This window comes from Mus caroli, chromosome 16 (assembly GCF_900094665.2).
Source record: "Mus caroli chromosome 16, CAROLI_EIJ_v1.1, whole genome shotgun sequence".
NCBI lineage: Eukaryota > Metazoa > Chordata > Mammalia > Rodentia > Muridae > Mus > Mus caroli.
The window spans coordinates 19,632,366-19,656,804 of record NC_034585.1 but is presented as its reverse complement, the minus strand read 5'-3'; the positions used below and the strand labels follow the sequence as shown (position 1 = coordinate 19,656,804).

The window sequence follows — 24,439 nt, the reverse complement described above, 5'->3', positions numbered from 1 at the left end:
CCACATCTCCTCGTGCACATTCCTTCCCCTTCCCCCCCCCCCTCCCCCTCCCCTTCCCCCTCCTCTCTCTCTCTCTCTCTCTCTCTCTCTCTCTCTCTCTCAATAAAGGGGTTGGGGAAATCCTGGAGCCACCACGTTTTTGCTGGTCAGCCTGCATACTACTGTCCCTTCTAATGGGTTACACATCATTACAGTGGCCTCCCAAGTTTACTTTCATGGACAGCATTTTGTTTCTACCTTCTGAGTTGATTTAGTTATAGTAAGTTAAGTGCTCCAGCCAGCTGCCACCATGGCTGGAGATGAGGGAGAGGTGGGAGAATTTCCTGCAAGATATTAAATTGTTGAGCTGAGCCTACCAGAAACAAACCTCTAAGCTGCCCCCCACCCCGCCCATTTATATGTAGCCATGAGCTAAAATTAAAGGTCCTGGCAGGCACCAGTACACATCTAATGCCCTTGTCTGCCAGTGACTGTAAAGCCCCCATTTCTATCTTTTCCTGCTTTCATCATAGCCAGAAAGTTGTTCTGGGAGCCAGATGCCAGCCCCAACTCACAGCACCCTGGCTTCCATGCGCTTCTGCATCTTCACACTGGACATCTCTGTTGAGTCTGTCTGTGCCTGTGTAATTGTCCATACTTCAGGAGGCAGTAAGAGCACAGAATAGTATATAACATGAGGTCCTTAAAAACCAAAGTTAGAAAAGCTGTCCCAGGGCTGGAGGGATGGTGTCTCATGACCGATCCGATGCCCTCTTCTGGTGTGTCTGAGGAGAACAATGGTGTAATCGTAGACATAAAATAAATAAATCTTTTTTAAAAAGAAAGAAAGAGAGAAAGAAAGAAAAGCAAAGCTGTCACCGGCCCGTGCACATGCTACAGCCTTTTGTCACTGAAGCTTAACTCCATACCCATCCAGTGCATTCCCAGAGAAAGCATGTCTGGTGAGCCTAACACATCATGCATGTTACAGCTTAGGACCACTGTGTTGTTTCCTGGAGTCCATGGCCTAAATCAAAGATTGTCAGAGATAAGCAGACAATGAGAGGAAGGTTTATGCAGCCTAATGTCTTGCTCTTAACCTACCTATGGTATTGGTTGACTTACCAGCCAGGAGGAGGAAGGTCTATCAGCTGTCAATTCCTGTGTCTTAGAAGAGAGCCCCCAGGCAGCTTCACGGGACTGTTTGAGACTCTTCTGCTGACTCAATGGGGCTGGCTCAGTTCTTTTATCAGCTCAGTTTTTTTTCTTCATCAGAGTTCAAACTCGTGTATCAGGAGACATCAGGTGTCCATTTCAGAATGCTAAAGCAGTCTCGCACTGTCCAGACACTTGGTGTGTTTCTGGCATCCCACTTATAATCAGAGTAACTTCTCTATGCCACTCCCACATCTCCCCAGAATCTTTGAAGGTGCCCAGCAATTTTAGGTAGTGCACCAAGATTCCTAGGGTTTTATCCCCAAAATTCTGCCCCCAAAGGCCCTGGCTCTTAAATTTCCAAAAATGTGGTCTAGCCCCACATGCTCTTATGGACAGAGACTGTGTTCTCATTCCATTCCTCCTGTAGCAGGATCTGGCTCTAGAGGCTCTGGGTATTTCCCTCTGGCTGACCTCCTCAGTCTTAGCTGGGTCCTGTTCCTGTATCATATGTAGCCTAGGCTCTATTTGTTGCCTTTTTATGCTTTTACATTCAAAGCCTTTCTTTAGCTGATTTTTATTGCCTGGTTTCCAGGTCTGAATCCTGACATTTTTTTGGTCTTCCACTGTTTTGTCTTGTTCCAAGATAGGGTTTCTCTGTGTAATCCTGGCTCTCCTGGAACTTGCTCTGTAGACCAGGCTGGCCTTGAACTCAGAGATCTGCCTACCTCTTCCCCCCCCAAACCCATCCGCAGTGCTGGGATAAAGACATGTGCCACCAACCACCCTGCAACATCATATTTGTTTTCTCTCCGTACACGAATTCCTGAAGCTGCTTCTGCTGACTTCAGTGTTTTCTCTGCAGCAGAGAAAGCTGACTCGCAGAGTCAGTCAAATGTTCCAGGTTCTTGATTTGGCTCTTAGGTTATTTATCATACGGAGGGTCCATATTACAGGGTCTTCTGCAGTTATTCATCGATGAATTGTGCTTCCTTGTGACTAATCCTATATCATGAGATCCTGAACCATAGCAGGAGTTGATAGTGAGTCCTGTGGTCCGTGCTGAAATGACAGACAGGACAAATAACCCATTAGTAATGCTCTTGACTAGAGCCCCATCTCCCTGCTCTTCTTCTGGTCCTGGCCCTGTTCAGCCTTTATGAGCAGAAGGGGCCAAAGCAGCTATTTGGAAAGCGTTGAGGAGAACTTCAAGGAAGAGAGTCTGAGTTTTTGAAGTCTTTCTAATTATCACAGGCTGGTGGTGGCTGCTTTGCGCTCTTGGACTGTGGACATGAAATATAATGAGCTGTCCAGCTGGTCTGGCGGTGGTGGAAATCTGTTGTCTATATATCTTCACAAGGAGAGGGAGGGGGTGCTTGTGAGTGCTTGTGCTTCTGAGTTGGACATATGCTTTAGTTCTTGCTCTCTGTGGTTCCATATGTGTATGAAATTACCCATAGGTTTATTTCAGTCATTCTATACTTTGCACCAGGGCAGCAGAGAGTAGTGGTGACAGTGGCAGTTTTCAGCTTGTCCTCCCTAGGATATCTTCCTTACTCTTTTTCTAAGTAGGTCGAAGCCAACAAAATAATTGAGAACCACAGTCTTAAGCATTAGACAACGATCAACATTTGTTCTTGTATGATTTTAGATTCCTAAGGTTGACCCTATGCTTCTGATTTGGTAACACACCAAGGTTGGTCTTCTTCACGTGTAAATGCGTGGGCTTCAAGGGTTTTTTGTTGTTGTTGTTTCCTCTCTGTGTGGACGTGGTTGTGGATCTGTGTTGTGCATGCAGATGTGGACGTCCACACATAACATCAGTGGAAAAACAGACTTCAGCATGGCCTGTCATGCTCTATTGCTTGGCACCTTATTTATTTATTTTTCTTGAGACAGGCTCTCTCTCTGACGAAGCTGGACCTCACCGGTTGGCTAGAGCCGGGACTGCAGGTGCGTACTGCCACGCCTGGCTTTTACGTGGGTGCTGGGGGATCTCAACTCAGGTCCTCACAGTGGCACAGCAAGCATTTTTACCTAGTGAGCTTCTCCCTGTCTCCAGCTTTGAAGTTCTTAACTCTTGGCCTGTTAGTCAACCACAGATAAAAGATTGGCTCTGTCCCTTTCTTTGGGGGAAAAAAAAGATGCTTGTTTTCTTGGTTTATTTTTAAAGGCAGATCACTCCATTTTTACATTTGTTTAATTGCATGCGTTTGCTCTCTCCCTTTCTGTCCCCCCTCATTTTGAATTGTTTAGAAGCAGTTTGTAAAAACTGACATTTCCCCTCCAACTACTTTAGTCATTTCCAAAAATTAGGGAAATTCTTCCCTATAATCCAAGGAAAGCAATGGCCTGTTCCAAACTCCCCAGTTGTCCCCAAGATTGACACTGCTTCTGAGTTGGCACTGTGGTTTAAGTTGCTTTAGAATTGCTGACCCGGTTACCGGTCTATTTAAAAAGAGTGTATAGAACTGAAAGCAGCCTGTGGACATGCTCCTCTTGGGTCTGGAAATCTCCTATACCGTTGATCCGTTCACTCGCACTCTAGTTACTGTGGTGAACTTAGAAGGATAGCATTCGATGTTGGTAATGCCATGAGAAAGAGCTTGTGCATGCTTGAGGAGAGGGCTTTTGGGAAACTCATGACAGATTTCAGCACAAGACTGAGGCCATTGCCCAGCTTGCTGTGGGAAGAGCATGAGGACCTGAAGTCAAATCTCCAGCTCCCACGTAAAAAGCCAGGTGTGAGCACGCGTGCCTGTAACCCCGGCCTTGAGATAGAGGGTGGCTGGGCTCCAGACAGTGAGAGTCTGTCTCAAAGGAATAAGGTGAAGAGTAACAGAGCAGGACCCCTGTGTCCATCTCTAGCTTCCCTGTTACTGATTCTGTATACGCACGTGCATATATATCACACATACATAAGAAATCAACAAAATCGGGGCTGGAGAGATGGCTCAGTGATTAAGAGCACTGACTGCTCTTCCAGAGGACCTGAATTCAAATCCCAGCAACCACTTGGTGGCTCACAACCATTCGTAATGAGATCTGATGCCCTGTTCTGGGATGTCTGAAGACAGCTACAATGTACTTACATATAATAAATAAATAAATCTTAAAAAAAAAAAAAAAGAAACCAAAATCAATTTTTAAAAGTTTAAGTTTAGCGTAGCTCACCCAGTAACTGGCTTCGCTATGTTAAAGTTGAGGGTTTATTCTTACAGAAGTTAGCTAGATTAGATATGGAAATGATCTACTCCCCTATATGTCCTCCAGTTCTGCTCTTGGGACTCTGTGCTCCCTAACTGTAATTGATAATGCCCTTGGCTTTTATTTTTTCAGACAGTTGCCAGATAAAATGGGTATCAGCCACTCTGCCCATCTAAAATCCCTTTTACTGGATTTGAGACTCTTAGGTGCCTCCTTTTCCAAATATCCTCTTCAAGTAACAGAACCTGTCTCCTTAGCTCATCTTCCAATGCAAGGTGTGGTCCACTGTCTCTACCATCCACTGGTGCTGCTGAAGCCAACACAAAGTGTGTAGAGGTGATGTTAGTGTGTGTTATGGATAGCCATTGTACTCTGGACCTCACAACAGCTTTGGATGTCTACCTAAGCCAGGCAGTCAGTAGTTCTGGCTTGGATAAGGGAGGGAGGGGCTCATGAGGCCTCTCTGCTGCCCGGGGATCTTTGGCAGGGGGAGAGATTTCCTTTGGAGGTGGAGCTGCTGATAGGGTACAGACCCTCACACAGGAAGCAGTAACAGGATTTCATGGGAGCAAAACATGAAGATGTGAGAGGCATACGTTGAGAGGGGGCTGGGATGGTGGCAGGGGAGTTAGAGGTAAGGTATGCTTATGATGCCTTGTAAACATGAAGGCTACATGGGTTAGCATTGTCTTCTAACGTTATTTGTATGTAGATTGACAGTGTGTCTGCCTTTATGCCAGGGTTATTTTGTTAGCATATTTGTGAGATTCATCTCTGTCAATAAATGTAATTGTTATTTATTCATTCTAATCTCTGTACATAGCTAAGGTTTTGCCTAGGGTTACATTGAATGCATAGATAAATTTGAGAATTGATGTCTTTATAATATTAAGCTTTTCAGTCCATGATACATCCTTTCATTTATTCTTTAATTTTTGCTAGCTGCTTATGAAAATCTTTCATTAGATTGTATTTAAGTAATTGATATTTCTATTGCTATTGAAAATTTCATTGCATCTTAATTGTGTGTGGGGAGGGCACATGTGCTATAACACACATGTGACAATTTGCAGAGTCAGGTCTCTCCTACCATATGGCTTTCAGGGATCAAATTGAGAGTTTCAGACTAGTTGGCTGGCAACTTTGCCCAGTGAGCTTTTTCATTGGCCCAAAATATATTTTCTTTACTTTTTAATTAATTTTATTCCTTTTTGTGTACATTTTACTTGCCTGTATGTATGCATACCACATGTGTGCTTGGTGCCCTCGAGGAGCAGAAGAGGGTCTGAGATCCACTGAAGCAGGAGTTACAGAGGTTTGTGAACCACCATGTGGGTGCTGGGAATCAAACCCAGGTCCTCTGCAGGAGGAAGGGACAAGTGTTCCTAACAGCAGAGCCGTCTCTCCCCAGTCCCCTAAGTATATTTTCTTATTTCATATTTCATATTGCTTTGGATGCTGGATGCAGAAACGGTTCTTTCTGTATATTCAGCTCGTAACAAATGACCCTGCCTGGTGAGCCCATCACACTTTGTTCTTTGTGTGTTTATATTGTCTGTGTGCTCATCTACTTATCTGTGAAGAATGACAGTTTAATTCTTCTCTGATCCCTCTGCGTGCGTGGCTTTTGTTTTCCTTTCCTCTGTTGTTGAGGACCAGCTGGTTTGTGAACCCTGTGTCCCTTGCAAGGAATTTCCGAGTCTGGTAGGACAAAAAGCTATGAGGTTAAGTTGGTTGATAGGTAAACACGGTATTTAAATTTAAAATGGGGTTCTGCTGGACTCAAGGATGCTGAGCTATAATTATAATGTATGCCCAGGTGTGGGCTTAATTAAATGTCACCATCTCATTTTTATCTGTGCTTGGGCATAGTGAGTTCTTAGAGTGAAGCAGAAAGCTGGAGCATAGGCTCTGTTCTCGCCTCAGAGGTGGCTTTAAGAGAGGGGTGTTGAGATACACATCTTCCAGTGTGTTGGCAGGTATCTAAATGAGCAGAAGGCTTTGGCCAACTGGACTGTAGGAGGGAGAATGAGACCCTGTAGGAGGAACTCTAGAACAGAAGGCATGGATTGCAGAGAACGAAGACCGTGGGAGTGAGGAAGCTTAGCTGCCAATAGGTGCGAAGGAGGATCCTGGACGTTTTGTGTGGCAGTGGCAGAGGAAGGTGTCTGTCCCCTAGTGGGTTGGGTGTCAGGTGTGCCCTACCTGGAAACTGCATGGTAAACATGAGGCAGCAGCCTTGAGATTTGGTAAATAACTTTTTTCATGTTTTCTGGTGTGGCTTCCTTTTCCATCTGCCTCTTGGGAAATTGGATCTTGCTTTTCAGCCCATGATGACCTTGAACCCTATCCGCCTGACCTGAGTGCTGTGACGACAGGCACATTGCCACCATGGCTGACTACGCGATGGGCTTTCGTCACTAGCAATTGTCTCTGTCTCTCTCTTCATACAGCCCAAGCTGGTCTCAAACTTGCTATGTGACTGAGGCTGGCCTTGAACTCTTATTAGTCTTCCTGCTTCTATCTCATAACTGCTGGTATTACACATGGGAGCCACTATGCCCAGCTCCAGAGTCTGTTTTCTCTCTGATCACCTCTGAGACTCTTAATAGGATGCTTAAGAACTGCTTGGTTAGAAGTCCTGGAAACTTACTAGCTGAGAGAGTGTAGCAAGCTCCAGAGCTTTGTTTTCCTATCTAAATGGAACGAGTGCAAATAATATTTTCCATTGGAAAGACTGAAGGAAATGAAGTGAGTGCAGGCATCTATTTACCACAGAGGAGGACGAAGAGCCTGCCTGGTTGTCTCTTTCTTGATCTGTCTCCTTTATTCTTTTCCAGAATTACTGTTTCCTCCTGTCTCTTTTCCTTTGTTCAAGAGTACATTGGGGGCCAGGGGGGAGATGACTCAGCACTTCTGAGCAAGCTTGTGGACCCAAATGCAAACTTGCAGCACCCAAGAAAAAGCCGCTTGTGACTGTGTGCCTGTAACCCCAGGGGTGACTGAGCTGGAAGCCTAATGTCCTTTCCCCTGCTCTCCACGTGTGCCCACACACTCAGGTGCACACGGAACACATGTGTGAACGCGCACACACACAAGTCCTTTCAGCCAGGTATAATGTGATTTTTATTGTTTTTAGGTTGAAAAAAAAAGTATGCCCTCTGTTTCTAACGGGCAAAGTAGATGCTTGGGATGTCCAACAGTGACTTGGAGAGACTCCAAGTCTCTCCCTTTCCCAGAGACTCTAAGACTCCGAGCCATACCCTCAACTCCTTAGGGTCTCAGGGTTCTATGCATAGGGCATTGAACAAAGTGGGCCAAGGACCCAACACCACTGCTTCTCTGAGAAAAACACGATGAAAGTCAAATCTAACTACTGTGTGTGTACCAGAGGATGTGACCTTCCTGTCGACCTAACTTGTTAGCGCTGAGAGAATATGGTCTCACAAGGTCCAAGAAGGGAAGGCAGGAATTGAGGTATTGGTGATGGTGAAGGCGGGAGTTGTTGTCAAGGTGACTGACTTTGTGGGCCCCTCTTTATCCTCTGAACACAGAGTTTTCTAAGGGTAGGTGCTTATCAGCTCAAATAGGCAGCCCTTTGAACATTTTAGACTTCTGGGGTTCGAGATCCTGAGTCAAATCCACTTCTAACCTTTACAGCCAGCCACATATGTCTGCCATTGTTTACGTAGTCCACTGGGGGAAGTCAAGCATTCTGTTAAAATTGTGCAGCGTCTTCCTTCCCTCCATTGGGGTTCTGCTCTTGGGGCAGCACGGCATGCTTCATTTTACATATGAGGAAACACAAAAGCAAGGTGCATTCCTTGGCTTCGGAACTCCTCTGTGATTGATACCCAGCAGAACTGGGGAATGGGCTGCTTCTCCTGGCTCAGCTCTCAGGCCTCACAGCTCTGCTGTCAGCCCAGATCTGTGATTTCTCCAGATGACTGATGGGGGGTGGGCATTTACAGCTAAACTGTACCTAGAATTAAAGAGTGAATGTGGACCATGCCTTTGTGTTAAAAGCTGGTTTGTAATATAATCAATTTATACTTTATTATGGTGGTGGTGGTATGGTTTTTGATTTGAGGTGGGGGGTGTTTTGTTTTTGAGAGGTTTTGTCATGTAACCCAATCTGGGCACAAACTTCTGATCCTCCTACCTGAACCTGAGTGTGCCACCATGCCTGGCTATTTATCAAGTTTCTTGAAATTTCTAGATAAAGTTTGATTCCATTACAAGGCAAACCAGGTGTAGAAGCCACTGACTGAGGTAGAGACAGCAAGTGGCATAGATTAGTTGGCCTTGTCAGGAAAACTGATAATTTTAATAATAAGATTGTAAAGAGGAAACCTGAAGTGAGAAAATTGAATATCACCCTTATCATTTACTTTTCCAAATTTAGGTAAAGCAATGATTATAAATGACAACTTTTATACAAAGACAAGTTAGGCTTTAAAGGCAGGCTATACATAATTTTTATTTAAAGTGGAGTTTGGATACTGTTCTGATTTGGTAGAAACTTTTGACAGCAGGAAAGTAATAAAAGGAGAGGTCGTGACCAAGGGGCCATCCTGGAATTTCTCACTAACAAAATGCAAATGCAGAGGCTTAGCTTCTTTTTGTATCTGAAAACATTTGATAACAATTGACTCCCGGCTGCCATGATGTCACCATCAAAAACTCATGACAGAGACTCTAATATTAGACTTCTAAATATAATCTGCTAGTTCTCAACTTATTTCATGGATTCAGGAAAACACAGTTGGTGTTATGTAAGAAAGGAATTATGAAAACCAGTCTTCTCCAGTCTGTTGGCAAGACAGCCTTTTCTTTATGTATATGGGGTGGAGGTAGACTGAACACATGTGTGGGGTGCATACAAATGGTGGGGGCTTGGGGTACACACACAGGGTGTGAATACATGTGTGTGCCTGTGTATAATGGCATTTGTGTGTGTGGTGGGGGTGGGGCTTTCCGAAGTCAGATCTCATTTACCATGGGATTTGGGGGTCAGATTCAGTTCATCAGATTTATTTGAAGCTATAAGAGAAACCAGTTGTCTGGAAGACTGTTCAGTCTTCCTAGATAGAAAAGGATGCCTATGTAGATAAGTCTGACTAGTAAAATCATCAGATCTAAGCCAGAATCTTACAAGTAAGTAGTAGGAGTAAACAATAAATTAAAGAAGATCTGAGGGGTTTAGCCAGAGCACTGTCTCCTCTGGTTATGCCCTGAGTCTTGCCATAAGGTGGTTAAGTAGTGCTCAGAGAAGTTACCCTACACCCTGCAGGTAGATAGGCAGAAAGTCGCCATTTCAATATTCTTGCCAGAAGGGACAGCCCTCATGCTACAGTGTCTGTGTTAGGGTTTGTTCTACTTTGGGGAAAGGGCCTCTTTGAAGCAATTTAGTATCTAGGTAAGGGCAGATTTAGCTTTCTGTACTCCGGAGTGTGGAGGCACTGTAAATCCTTCATTTTGAGAAGTCTTGTTTTTCTGCCCTCTCAGACTAATCCTATGCAGAATCTGTAGTGGGCGTCTAAGCACATGGCCCAGCCATGTGGACTTACCTCATGAATTCAGGAGTAGCCATTAGCATTGTCTTAGTCCATTTTCGTTGCTGTAACAGGATAACCCAGCCTGGGTAATTTATGAAGAGTACATAAATATACATAAATAGTGTGTGACTAGAAGTCTGTCCATGTGTAGTTTGTAAAGTTTATTTTGGTTCTGGTTCTGGACACTGAGGAGCATCTGCTGAAGTCTTTATGCAAAGCAGAGGGAACGGGGAGTGCATGGGAAGAGATGAGACTCTAAAGCACACCGGAGAGATAGCTTAGTGGTTAAGAGCACTGGCTGCTCTTCCAGAGGTCCCGAGTTCAATTCCCGGCACCCAGGTGGCAGCTTAAGATGTCTGCAATTCCAGTTTCATGGGGGTCTGACACCCTCATACAGACAATCGGTCAGAACATCAATGCACATGAAATTAAAAAAAACAAAGTGGAGACTAAGCTTAGTCCCTTCATGACCCAGACACCTCCCTTCACTGTGGTTACGTTGGGAAACATAGTTTCAAGGGGAACAAACCATCACTGGGTACCACGACTTCTTATGGAAGCCCGCCCTTCCTGATAGGCTGTTGGGAGCAGATACTGTGGACACAAAGTTCCGCACAAACTTCCTAGGTGGTCAGCCTAGGCCCAGAGGGCCACCAAGTTGGTTTTGTTTTTCCCTTTCAAGTGTTTTGTAATTCCCCTAAGCCTGCGTGGTCCTTACGCAGAACTACTATTTAGTGACACTTGAGAAAAGACTTTGAAAATCATATTTAACTTGGAAAGATGCTTCTGTATAAGGCACATATTGCAGCTAGGTGGTGTGATGTGGTGTGGTATGGTGGCGGCGCACGTTTTAGTACGGCACTTGGGAGGCAGAGGCAGGCAGATATCTGAGTGTGAGGATAGCCAGGGCTATACAGAGAAACCCTGTCTCGAAAAACCAAAAACAAACAAAACAAAACAAAAATCCCAAAGATGTTGATGAAATAAAAGACAACAGAGCCCTAAGAAGTGTGGACACCCAGAATCCTGTCTCCAAAAGGAGAAAACAGCCCAAGCTGTGGTGGCAGACTTCAAATGGCTGTGGCAACACTTTTCTCTTTGCCCCACCCCCAACCCAAAGACAGGGTTTTTCCTCATAGCCCTGGCTGTTCTAGAACTCACTTTATAGACCAGGCTAGTCTCACACTCAGAGAAATCCACCTGCCTCTGCCTCCCAAGTGCAGGGATTAAAGGCGCGCGCCACCACTGCCTGGCACGTTTGGGATTTTTCAAGTCTTCAGAAACTGGGAAACAAGACCCATGATTAAAGAAATGGGGCTGGGAGGGCCCTCATTTAAAATGTCTAGGGGTGATTTCTGAGGAGTTCACTATGTATCCCAGGCTAGCCACAAGCTCACCCTAAGCGCTGAGGTTGCAAGTGTGCATCGCCTTGCCTGGCTGAGGGACCTTAATCTCTTTTTAACAAAAGGTTGCATATTTAGGTGGGGCGGGTTTTCTTGACCTTGAGCTGTAAGAGCTACCTGCTGGGGAAGTTTGTGGGAAGAAAGAGTGATTTAGTGAATAAATGCTGTCCCCCCCCCACCCCCCTTCTGATTTCAGTGGTGCTTCATGCTCCACCTCCCACCAAGATCAAACGGGAGCTGCACAGCCCCTCCTCCGAGTTGTCGTCCTGTAGCCACGAGCAGGCTCTTGGTGCTAAGTATGGAGAAAAGTGCCTCTACAACTATTGGTAAGGATTGGAGTGGGGACCTAGGGCGGCAGGGGTGGGTGGCATGGAGAGCCTTGCAGAGAGGCTCTGGGTACAGCATCAGAAGTATCTATCATGCCCTAGGGCAGAGCGTCGCTGCCCTGTGGTGTAAGCTTCTAGGTGTAGCCCATTCCACTGGGCCCATTATATGCTATGCATGAAAGGCAAAAGTTTCATTAAAATGCCGTGGCTCCACAGGGAGCCATAGACATACTGGCTAAGGCAAGAGCCTGGAACGCTGGACCATCTGATCTGTGGCTTTGAGGCAGGTGATATACAGCCTTCCCGTCTATCATATATGTTAATGTGAACTTTTAAGCGGCAAGGAAATAATCTTAAAATCAGAATAAACAAAAAAGGCCCCCACGCTTGTGCCCTTTACTTAAGACTATCCAGGCCTCAGGAATGAGGCTTTAATTTTAATCATTCTTTGCACTTAAAGGTAAACACAGATCTCCCTGGAACCAGCGAAGGCTTGTTTCATTTAAGCACTGTTACCTTCCACAAAGATTTTTGACCAATTTATGGGAACCCTGGAATATTTTGGAGAGGGGACCAGAGAAGGCCCATAAATTCCCAGCCTCACCCATACACCCCTGCACAGAGAGAGAGAGAGAGAGATCTTTTAGAAGGAGGAGGGAAAAAGGAAACCGGAAGCAGAAGCTAAAATTATCTTGGAGAAAAATCACACGAAGTGTTAAACAAGTCCTTTGACGCCCCGCGTTTGTCACATTACAGAGGTACAAATATTCCCCTGGGCTGTAGCGATTTCACCGTGTTAATGACGTCATTTCCTGGCAACAATGGGCTGCAAACTGGTTTTCTGCTGGGCCTGGTTACTATGCAAATGCCTCCCTGGAGTTTAATGGATCCTCTGTTTGTCTCTTTACAGTGCCTACGATAGGAAGCCTCCCTCTGGGTTCAAGCCATTAACCCCGCCCGCCACTCCTCTGTCACCCACCCATCAGAATTCCCTATTTCCCCCACCTCAGGCAACTCTGCCCACCTCAGGTCTCACCCCTGGAGCTGGCCCAGTTCAAGGGGTGGGTCCTGCCCCGACTCCTCACTCACTTCCAGAACCTGGATCACAGCAACAAACATTTGCGGTCCCCCGGCCACCACATCAGCCCCTGCAAATGCCAAAGATGATGCCTGAAAGCCAGTATCCATCAGAACAGAGGTGGGTACCACTCTGAACTAACGTTAACTTCCTCTCTCATGTCCTTTTCTCATCGGGAGAGAGAAGCAGTTAGTCATGTTGGCCAGGTACCTAGAACGTTCTTACTCCACTCACTCCACTGACGGATCAGTGAAGTAAGACTACAGATGTACTGTGGGTATGGGCTGCTTATATAGCACCCTGTTCCGGAGGTTCTCAGAATGGTTTCGAGGATTGTAACCTCCTTAGGAAGCCTGGGTGGAGGGATGGCTTGCCCAGATGCACAATCAACCCACCAGTTTCTGGGCTCCTCATGAGATGCAGCCTGTAAAACTGAACTTTAGTTTAGGCTGCTCCTAATCATGGTATTATTATTATTCTATTTGCATTCTGGGAAGAGTCTGAGTTACGGGAGCCATTATTATTCACATTTTAGCATAGTGAACTAAGGATGTTAGTAATAACATCTGTCTAGAGGTTGTTTTGCTTGGTTATGGGCCTGTCCCCACTTCTTCTAACCTGCATGATATAGCTGGCTCATGGTCTTTTCCACAGTCAAGCCAAGAACCACAGAACAACAATTGTGTTAAATAGGGCCCCAGAGGTGATCACCATTTTGGAGGGTAGAAACTTCCCGGTTTCCCTGTAGGTTGGTTTATATTTCTAACAGTTGAAACATCGTGGTTATCTGGAGTCCTCCTTCATCAAAAGTAAAGGTAGAGAGGGATTCGGTTTTCTATGTTCATTGTGATACTCTGGAAATGCGGCCAGGTGTGGACTTACTCATTGCGTGTCAGCTGCTCCTCATCTGTGTGATAGTGAGATATGGTGACTGATCATGGTGTTAGTGAGGACGGTAGGATGGGAACCACCGCTCTGTAGGTGGGAGTCGGGGCCTGGAGAAGAGAAGGGGCAGATGGTTCTACCCAGGGTCTGTCTAGAGGTTATTTTGCTTGGTTATGGTCCTGTCCCCACTTCATCTAACCTGCATGATATAGCTGGCTTGTGGTCTTTTCCACAGTCAATCCAAGAACCACAGAACAGCAAGTGTGCTATATAGGTCCCCAGAGGTGATCACCATTTTGGGGGTATCTGAGATTTGTAACGTGGCAGGGACACTGGTTCATGAGTTCCTCTTGCCACTGAGGGCGCATCTGGAAAAAAAAAAAAACAAACAGCTGCCACTAGGCTTTGGCAGTATCATATATATTCATAACCTTGTTCTTTTTCAAGAGAATTGATATTTTTATGGGAAAAAAAACCCCACCAAGATTTTGGGTTCAAAAGTTGGTGGGCTTTTGCCATTTTTCTTTTACTAGTTTGGGTGTTTTGTTTTACTAGTTTGGCTTTTAAAGGGCATGTCACTGATTTCCTGTACGGGTTCTTGATGGGGGAGGGGAGGATGCTGTAGCGAATTTTCAGTTCAGTATTTGAAATGCCTGGCAAATGTAGGCATAGGGAAGTTGCTTTGTTTAATCTGTTTGATTAGCACTTCTTTCCTCTCAACCCTTGGTTCTTATCCTGAGCAGTGTGGCATCTTATATGAATTGGTCCTGGGTTGAGGGAGAACTATCTTGCCGGCCTCCTTGTCTTGTAACACTGTAACTAACACTGGCAGATAGAGGAGACCGACTATCAGTTGTAGAACAGACAAGCCTCCTGGCTGCCTACCCTGGAGAAAGGAGGAGATTCAGGTCCCCAGGATTTATGACTGTCTGCCCTCAGGTCCAGAGGGAAAGCACATAGGTATCTTTTCCAGATGAGTCTTTTGTGAAGTGGCCTATCCGTCTCCAGCTTCCTGTTTCTTTTCCCTTGGCCTGTAGTATGATGGTTCAAGACCTTAGGAGGTGACAGAGACTCTAGAAACCTGGGGTGAAAGGTGAGGTAGCGCGTAGGCTTTTAAAACGACAGACTAAGAGCAGTACTGGGGTACTTGGGGCTTCCCTAGAGCACTGTGCACAAGTGCGCGTGCGTGCGCGCGCGCGCGCGCACACACACACACACACACACACACACCCCGCAGGACGTGGAGGTAGAAATGCAGACTCCAGTGGGGAGGGGTTGCTCCGTTTGAAAAGTACCTGCTGTGAAAGTTGGATTCGCAGATTCCCTGTGAAAAGGCTAGGAATGGAGCTTCCTGCCTGTCATGGGGTGCTGAGGAGGCAGTGACCAGCAGATCCCTGGGGCTCGTCAGGCAGCCTAGCCTGCTTCAGGAGGTCCAGGTCCAGTCAGAGACCCGGCCTCAAAAACCAAAGTGGACAGAGCCTGAAGGACAACGCCTGAAGTTGACCTTCTGTGTCCGCTCACACGATGTCCGAGTGCGTGTGTGTGTGTGTGTGTGTGTGTGTGTGTGTGTGTGTGTGTGNGTGTGTGTGTGTGTGTGTGTGTGTGTGTGTGTGTGTGTGTGTGCGCGTGCGTGCGTGCGTGCAAGCAAGCGCACGTGTTCGTAGGTCCTTAGTTCCACTGGAGTCTGCCTTGGTGGAGCTTGGGTGTGACTATCATTTGTCACTTAGATGTGCTATGAGGAAGGCTCTTCTCTCCCTCACCTTGTTAATGCCCTTGTTAATGTAGGTTATTTTGCAGGATAAAGGGAATACCTGCTCTCCAGCCAAAGCAGAAGTTTGTTGTTGTCCTTGTATTTTAATTTTACAGTGAGAGCCAAGCCTGAAATACTATTTGATTGTCTCTGAATTGCAAATGTCCACGAGGATCCCTGGCAAGCTGAGTGCTCTTGGTCCTTGAACTTTGCTCCCGTCTGAAATGGCAATGTCTGTGGAGCTCAGCATTATTTCCTCTAAGCCCATGGGACAAGAGGTCTTTTGTTTTGTTCAGGGTAGGCCTGACCTGTTCAAAGTCTTCATCTTTTTCCTTAGACGGGATTAATCGCCTTCACTGTGTTTGTTGATGGTGGTGGCCATTTGCTGTGGCCCTGCTTTAAACAGCTAAAATAACCATAGTCAGAGTATATTCTTGGTGTTTCATGTAATCTGCCTATATAACTCTTAACAACTCAGTTTATTTTTGGAAGATAAATACTGCATTTGAAAGCAGTGATTTATATTGGTGGTTCCTCCCACGTGGTGTGGGAGGGGATCATGTATTTGGCGTGCTACAGCGTGTTCCATTTATACTCCATGAGAGTTCTGTTTTTCCTTTGGCCAGACCAATCTTGATGGTTATACGTGTTTTGTTTTTGTTTTTGTCCCTATAGTAGAAAACCAAAACAAAACTGCTCTTGGGTGGTACGCAAGAACATCCATATTATGATGTTCAGTCACCGGTGGAATGAAGTACCCAGGCATAGGTCAACCACAGGATGAACTGCCAGCACGGCCATGTTAGTCAGGACTTGAGGAAAGGACCAACTCACTGAGAGCAGTCTCCTGCTGTGTGGTCTGGGCCTCTAAAGCCTGGTTTGAGCTGTTTTCTGGAACTTCGATAGCACAGAAACTATGATATTTGATAGGTTACAAGACCGACTTCCTCTTGGAGTCCATCCCGGACAAACTGTCATATATTCACCATTGCCCTCCAGGTCTTGTGTTGTTACAGGAAAGGGTTGACTGAGTCACAATCTAACTCAGCTTGGAAGATTGACTGTGCGCATCCTCATCGTGGGTCTGGCTAATAGCATGCTTTGTGTGGGTTCATTTTGGGGTCTAAAGCCAAATTGCTTGGATTCTTAATGAAACTTTCTTTGACAGACTAGGTAACTTTCTCCTGATAGTTTACTCTGAAAGCTAGTTTCCAGTATTTCACTGTCTGTCTGTCTATCTGCCTGTCTGTCTGTATTTCCTCTGTCAAACTAATGGAGATCTCCTCTGCCCTTCATGAAAAGTTATCAGTGTTGAAAATTATCAGACAATGCTTTTACCTAATGAAAAAAAAATGATCAAATTATTTTTCCTTTAATAATGTATATTACAGCCGGGCGTGGTGGCGCTTGGTTCGAGGCCAAGCCTGGTCTACAAAGTGAGTTCCAGGACAGCCAAGGCTACACAGAGAAACCCTGTCTCGAAAAACCAAAAATAAATAAATAAATAAATAAAATAAAATAAAAAAATAATGTATATTACGCTAATTTAAGTGAAATTACCCATGTATTCTTCTGACATTGTTTGTTGCTTAGTATCTTATTTTTTGTTCATTTTTAATGTGCTTGTGTGACACAGAATGTATATGGAGGTAGGTCAGAGGCCAACTTGAAAAAGTCAGTGGGCTCCTTCCACCATGAGGAGGGGTCGATTGAAATTGTCAGGCTTGGTGGGTGCTCTTTGCCCCCTGAGCCCTGCCCTGGCTCTATGGCCAGTCATCTGCATTGTTGAACTTACTTTCTCTGACTTACTTAAGACCGCTGCATCAAATTGGCGATTGAGAATGAGGTGGTTTTCTTGCGTTGGGTTCGCATTGAGGATGTGTTCATCAGATGAGTAGAGGGTGTCTTTATACTGGGACTGTTTAGAACGCCGAAGCCTTGGCAGACACTGCGGAAGCCCTAGTGAGTAACGTCTACCCTCCAGAACCAGCTCTGTCTTAGTTTCACTCCTTCTGGCCCGCATGGCTCTGTTTTCTGTAAATGTCCACCCATTTAGACAGCCAGCCACCTCAGTCCCAATTACTTACACAACCCTCCTGGAGATGTCTTGCCTGAGTTATGGTTTGTGACGTTTTTGTTATTTTAAGTGTTTACTATCATAGCTTTAAAGTTTTTTTTAGTTTCTAAAACCAGGATTTGTTGGGTACGTGGACTAACTAGTATAATTTGTACTTAGGTGTCATCAGTAGAGTATTGAAAGGTGGTGGTTGTAGGTACGGTTTAGGGAGGCAGGAGAGATAGATGGCTGTGTGGTTGCTGTTCTCCAGAAGACCAGAGTTCTCATCCCAGTACTCAAGACAGGCAGCTCATAATTGCCAGAACTCCAGCTCCACGGGGATCTGGTGCCCTCTTGCAGCCTACAGTGGCACCTACACACAAGTAAAAATACTAACTATGTATGTATGTGTGTATATATATATATATATAATATATATATTATATATATTAAACTCTAGGCTTGTGACTCATACACAGACTAAAGAAGCCCTGAAGTTGAACCCCAATTCTGCTATTTAGGGGTGAGGAGTGCTAGACATCAGGTGGGTACTTCCTGTGTGTCACAGTTCCACAGGCCGTATCACCATGCCTAGCTGTATTTTACTTACCATTTCTTTCCTTCACACTTTTTACATTTTATTTTGGGGAGGTGAGGGAGGGGGTGTTTCTGTATATCAGACGCCAACAGTTAGGCCTCTCCTACCGGGTGGGTCCTGGAGAACAAATTCCGCTGGTCACACTCGGCAGATGTCTGTATGTTCTGTTAGACCATTTCACTGACTGCAGTTTAACTTCGAAATATCAAGTGTGTTCTAGCTACCCAAGCCTCAGAACCTGAGCGTCTGTCCTTGGAAGCCATGAGAAAGGCTGAAGTAGGTCCTAAAATTTGTCCTCTGAGCTCTGCTCCTGCAATCCCACCCCATTGTAACATACCCACGTAATAAAGAGTGATTTTTAAAAACATAACTTAGAAACTTCAGTTGTGGGCTGGAGAGATGGCTCAGCGGTTAAGAGCGATGGCTCTTCTTGCACAGATCCCGAGTTCAATTCCCAGCACCCACGTGGTGGTTCACAACTATCTGTAATGGAATCTAAAGTGATCTTCTGATTTGTCAATGGACTCAGGTACATAAAATAAGTAAATCTTAAAAAAAGAAAAAGAAATTCCAGTTGCTTCTTTTTACCAGGTTTACAGTTTACTGGCCTTCCTGTCCCTTTACTGTTGGTCTGACTTAGGCTTGTTTGTGAATGCTGTCCTAGCTGGTGTCCTTGCCTCCTGCTAAGGGTTGCAGCACCTTCCAGGCAGGCATGGCTGAGTCACTCAAGAATAAAACCCAATAATCTGTCTCTTGGCTCAGGGACCTTATTTTGATTAGTGCATATGGTAATCTCCTGACCCCAGGGGGTCTTTATCATTGCGCACCTTGGGACTTTAGCTGGGAGACCGACAGTCCTTGTGTATTGAGAACTTGACGTGCTGTAACAGACCTTTGGGGCAGGCGTCCTGCTCATATGCATTCTGCCAATGAGGAAAACGAAGGCTCCGAGCCATTATGTAAAAGTCACGCGGGAAGTCAGTGGTAAAGAAGACCAGCTTTTGCCTTGGCTTGTTCTGATCTCAGAGCCAGGCTCTGGATTTGCCTCTGCTGTTTCTCTGGTTTGCGTCAGGTTCTCTTAACAGTGAGATTTAAGTGTGTGGTGTGGTTCTCGTTGAATCTGAGGGATCGGCTCGAAGGACTCCTCTGAACTATCACAGTTTGACCTGCCAGGCATACACACCGCGTGCCCTGCCTTGAATCTCTCCCTTCCCCCCTTTTATTTCTGTTACCATTGTGTTTACGCTGTGTGTTGGCAGCTGAGGCCAGAAAGGAAATGCAGAAAAAGAATCATAACAGTTTTCATAACGTAAACCAAATGTTGGTGGCGTGGGTGTGCTCTTGAGAGGAAAGGCGCTAGCTATATAAATCTGACAGATAAATAAATAATTTTTCCTTTAAATAAACTGGCTCTTGGAAGCCTTGCTCCGTAGTCTGTCTCCCCTTGCTCGCCAAATGTGAGTTCCTTACTAATGAGCTGCACTGGGGTTGCGGGGTGAGGTGGAGGAAGAGAGACTGGTCAACTTGAGCTGCTGCTCTTTTGGGAATGGTCCCAGCAGCATCTTGGTGGTGGTGGTTTTATGTGGACAACACATTCGTTGATACTTCAAAAAGATTGCTGAGAGGGGAACGAGGTTCAGTTGAAGGCCTATGAGTAAAGTTCACAGGATGTATTTTGAGGACAAGTGCTGAATTACTTTATTAATCTCTGCAAATAGCAAACACAGCAGCAGGCTCTGAGCCATTCTTTTTCCCAGGTAGGTTGGTCTTGTGACCTACCCAGGATCTCCTTTGCCATTCTCCAGCGTGCAGTGCAGAGTAAAGCCAGTTAAAGAGTCTGTCCTGGTCTTTGAGACTCATCCAGGCTTTGGCTTCATGAATCCTGGGTCTCACTGTGCAGTAGAGAGGACACTGGGGAGTTGGGGGCAAGGGGGGTGAGATGGGGAGGTTCTTTGCTGGCTAGGGCTCCTGTATAAGTATCCTTTCCTAAAGAGGCCATCCCAGGCCGACATTCTGGAAGGTGAGACGGCAAACACGAACAGGAAGCAGGAGACCATTGGTCCATCCAGCTGCCAAGGCTCTTGTTACAGTACTGAGTGGTACAGGTCACCTTTGAAGGTGCTAACATGGTGGCACAGGGGTATGGGCAGCTGATAAGAATAAAGCCTCTGCGGTATCTCTGTGCTTTTCTGGAAGATTCTCTTTCAGATTGTGAGCCTGTGGCTGATGCCTGTATTTGGAATGTCAAGCCCAAGCCTATGTTGCAAATGTATACTTGTCGAGAGACCCTTGAAAGTTGGTCACTTGAAATGGCAGCGACTTTAAACTCAGGTGTCTGCTGAAGTGATAGGGCTGCACTAGCTAAGACATTCACTGTGGTGGGATGTGTTCAGAATGTTGGGCTGGCAAGTGAAATGCTTTTGTATCTTGGACAAAAGGACACCCATGTATCAAATTGCTCGGGGATCGTGTTGCGTTGTAGTGATTTTTATGGTGTATCTTGCAGGAGGATAGTAAAACCTCACCCAGGAGCAGTTCATGCTGCAAGCTGATCTCGGCAGTTTTATCTGTGCCCAGATCTCTGGTTTAAGTCTCCATGTTCTAGAAATCTGTTAGCACCTAATGACACAGATTGATTCAAATCCAACTACTTGGTTAAATCTATTAAAAAGAAGTGTGTCTTTTGTTTTTTTAATCTTAGCAATTCTGATGGGTGAGGTAGAATTTTACAGTAATGTAGTTTGTCTTTGTAGCTAAGGAGAGAGAGGACGCCTTGTAGCTCTCTTAGATGCATGTAGTTATTCTAGTCCACATTTAATGGGATCATTTGTTTTCTTGGTGTTTTGTTTAGTATTTGCTCTTAGTATATTCTATATACTAATCCTCTGGCAGGTACCACCTAGCAGGTGGCCTCTTCAGTCAACAATAGCTTCCTGCAGTGCAGAAACTTGAATTTCCTGGAGTCCCACTTTGATTGATGGCCTGATTTCCTGGATCACTCGAGTCCTATTCAGAAAATCCTTACCTAAGCCTGAATCCAGACCTGTACTCCCTACTTTTTCTTCTAGAGTTTGGGGTCTGACCTTGAGATCGAGGATCCATTTGATTTGGGTACAGGGTGAGAGGGAAGGGAAACGTTCTATATGGAGCTGTCTGGTTTGACCAACGCTGTTTATTTGTTAAAGATGTTGTCTTTTCTTCTGTGTGTGTGTGTGTGTGTGTGTGTGTGTGTGTGTTTTGTTTTTGTTTTTTCTTCCGTGACAGGGCTTCTCTGTATAGCCCTGGCTGTCCTGAAACTCACTCTGTAGACCAGGCTGGCCTCGAACTCCCGAAATCCCCCTGCCTCTGCCTCCCGAGTGCTGGGATCAAAGGCTTGTGCCACCACGCCCAGCTTTTTTTTTTTTTTTTTTAATATTTGTCAAATTTCAGGTATTATAGGAACAGGGACTTAATCTAGGGTCCTCCATTGATAAATGTGTCTGTTTTTATTCTATTAACATGCTGGCTTTTGGTTCTTACAGCTATGTCTAACTTGAAAGCAGACGTTTTATGTTTACTAGTACATATGTTAGTATTTTTCTTCACTGTTTTTCCTGTTTGTCGTAGTCATTGTTCTGTATGTGAAGAGACAGCATAACCAAGGAGACTCTGATGAAGCAAAGCATTTAATTGGGGCTTGCTTTTCGTTTCAGAGGTGCATTGTCCTTGTGGCAGAGAGCCTGGCGGCAAGCACACTTTTCTAGAGAAGTAGCTGAGAGCTGCATCCTGACCCATAGGCCTGGAGAGACTGGGTTTACTCTGGGCTTGTGAAACCTCAGAGCCCACCCCCCCCCCCAATGACATACTTCCTCCAACAAGGCTTTTGCTTTTCTTTGTTTGCTTGTTTGTCTGTTTTTGTTTTTCCAGACAGGGTTTCTCTGTCCTACAACTCACTCTGTAGACCAGGCTGGCCTTACAGAGGCCACCTGTTCCAGGCTCCCCAGTGCTGGGATTAAAGGCATCCCCCACCCAGACCCATCTGAGGCCACACCTCTTAATCCTTTTAATCTTCCAGACCGAGCCATTGCCACTCCCTGGTGACTAAGCATTCAAATCTGGGAATCTGTGAGGGCCATTCTTATTCAAATTGCCACACTAAAATGCTGACCTTCAGTTACTCTTGAAAGGCTTAGATATACTCACCTTCAATCCTAGCATTTACAAGGAAGATCTGCAGTCATAGTGCGCCTCACTCAAATAAAAATAAAAGGCAGGTCGGTCGCCACCACATCGCCATTTTTACTGGATTCTGCTTCCGGCATTCTCTGGTTATTACAAATTCTGGTTTCCCTCCCACTTTGATTCTGCCCTTGTATATCTTGATGGTTTCTACTCTTAGTGAGGTAATTTATAAACGTCTTCTCCCACCCCTGAAATTGTACATAAGTTCTCATATACATTTGCTTCATAATGTGAAGTCTTTCATCCATAACATTTATGTTAGCATGTAGTGTAAAATGGAACCTAACCCTCCCTACACATCTGAAATGTTTTAACAGGTAATAAAAGGATTAAGAGTTCTTGATTTTTTTTTTTTTTTAAATTCAGTTTCTTTGATCTACCAATCAACTTTTCATTTCTTATAATTATGGTCATTTTATGATAATGTATCAATACCAAGTAAGTCCTTGGTTCTTTTCAAAAGTAGTTTGTGGGCCAGTGAGATGGAAGTGCAAGAGAGAACTGAATCCACAGAGTTTCTCAGGCTGTCACACGTGAGCCATGGCACACACATTGATAATAAACAACATTTTACATTAGTAAGAACTTTTTCATTTAGGAATTAATTTATCTTTTAAAAACCAGATGTGGTGGCTAATCCCTAATGCTGAATCATAGTCAGTGTTCATATGGTATTAAACAATATGCTTTTTTTCCTTACAGATTTCAGCGACAGCTGTCTGAGCCCAGCCATCCCTTCCCTCCTCAGTCAGGAGTTCCTGGAGATAGTCGCCCCAGCTACCACCGGCAGATGTCAGAGCCCATTGTCCCCGCAGCTCCGCCACCCCTTCAGGGATTCAAGCAGGAATACCATGACCCACTGTATGAACACGGGGTCCCTGGGATGCCTGGTCCTCCAGCACATGGATTCCAGTCACCCATGGGAATCAAGCAGGAGCCCCGAGATTACTGTGCTGACTCAGGTTAGCTTAAACTCACTACATTGGCGTCTATATTCTCATTTGGCTGTCTGATGAGCGTTGATCTGCTGTCTACGAGGATCTGAGGAAATCATCTAAGAATTGCCTTTAGGGACTGAAGATTGTAGCAACACAATATCCTGGGGTTCATGCCCAGCACTTCTAAAACCAAATAAACAACCCTCAAAGAGCTTAATGAATTAGTTAATTGTATTCAGAAGTGTGTAAGATACACCTAAGGCGAATCTGAAGCCTGCTGAGCCCACATTTGGGTGGTGCCCTACCCTTAAGTGTACCGGGCATAAGAAACACAATTTGGGTGTTTTAGCTTTGGGGCTTTGTTTTCAATACAGCAGACGCAGTATAATCATGAGAAAAGAGGTCACCTCTCAGACACAGTCCTGTGATTGAAATAAACCTTCTAAGAAGCACCTGCTGCTGTCCCACAGATGTGCTGAGTGCTCCCAGATTCTCTGAGGCGCTGTTTCCATTGGGCTGGTGCTATGTCCTGCAGAGGCTACTAGTCTGCACAGGGAGATGTGTAACCTGTGATGGTACCTGCTGTTTGCCTAGGAGCTTCAGCGTATTAAGTTGAGGCTGTTTGATCTCCTTCCTCTGTGTCTTGTGGACCAGACCCTGGAGGAAAGCCGACCAGGGAGAGTGTAAGCATTCCCACTCTTACCTTACAGTCAGGACTAAAATGACCTGGGAGTAGTTGGTGGGTTTTCTGCCGTTCACTGTGGACTTTTCTTAAGCCCCTTTGGAAGGTTGGAGCAGTCAGAGCTGAATGGCTCTTGTGGGTGCGGTGGGATATAGAGTCTGCTCTTGGTCTCTGAGATAACACCATGATTTAGAGAGAAACTAGTTTTGGGCAATCTGAGAAAGTAGGCCAGTGGAGACTGCTGATAGGTTACACAAATAAATTATCACTGAATTCCTTTTGAAGACTTTGAAACATATTTCTTGGAAGTCATGATATGATGGCCATATTTTTTTTTTTTTAGGACTGGAATTGACTTTAGTATATGTATAATATATATTATATACTATTCGCTTAGTTATGTGTGTGTGTCAGTGTATGTATATGTGAGTGCCCCAGGCCCCGTCCCCGTTCCTCTCAACCCCCCAACTGGAGCTAAAGATGGTTGTGAGCTGCTGGTGTGGGTGTTAGGAATTGAAGCTTAGGTCCTCTTGAAGAGCACTATGTTCATTCTTTTAACCACTGAGCCCTCTCCAGCCTGCTGGCGTTGACATTTTAATTTGG

General features: G+C 45.2%; 1 protein-coding gene across 1 annotated transcript in view; it reads left to right on the top strand.

Moving 5' to 3' along the window:
• The window catches only part of Etv5 (ETS variant 5), a 58,831-nt gene that overhangs the window by 14,502 nt on the left and 19,890 nt on the right, over positions 1-24,439 (top strand). Inside the window, exons 6-8 of the mRNA XM_021184611.1 lie at positions 11,499-11,628; positions 12,539-12,826; positions 22,919-23,178. Coding sequence (XP_021040270.1) covers positions 11,499-11,628; positions 12,539-12,826; positions 22,919-23,178 — 678 coding nt within the window. The remainder of the gene's footprint in view (positions 1-11,498; positions 11,629-12,538; positions 12,827-22,918; positions 23,179-24,439) is intronic.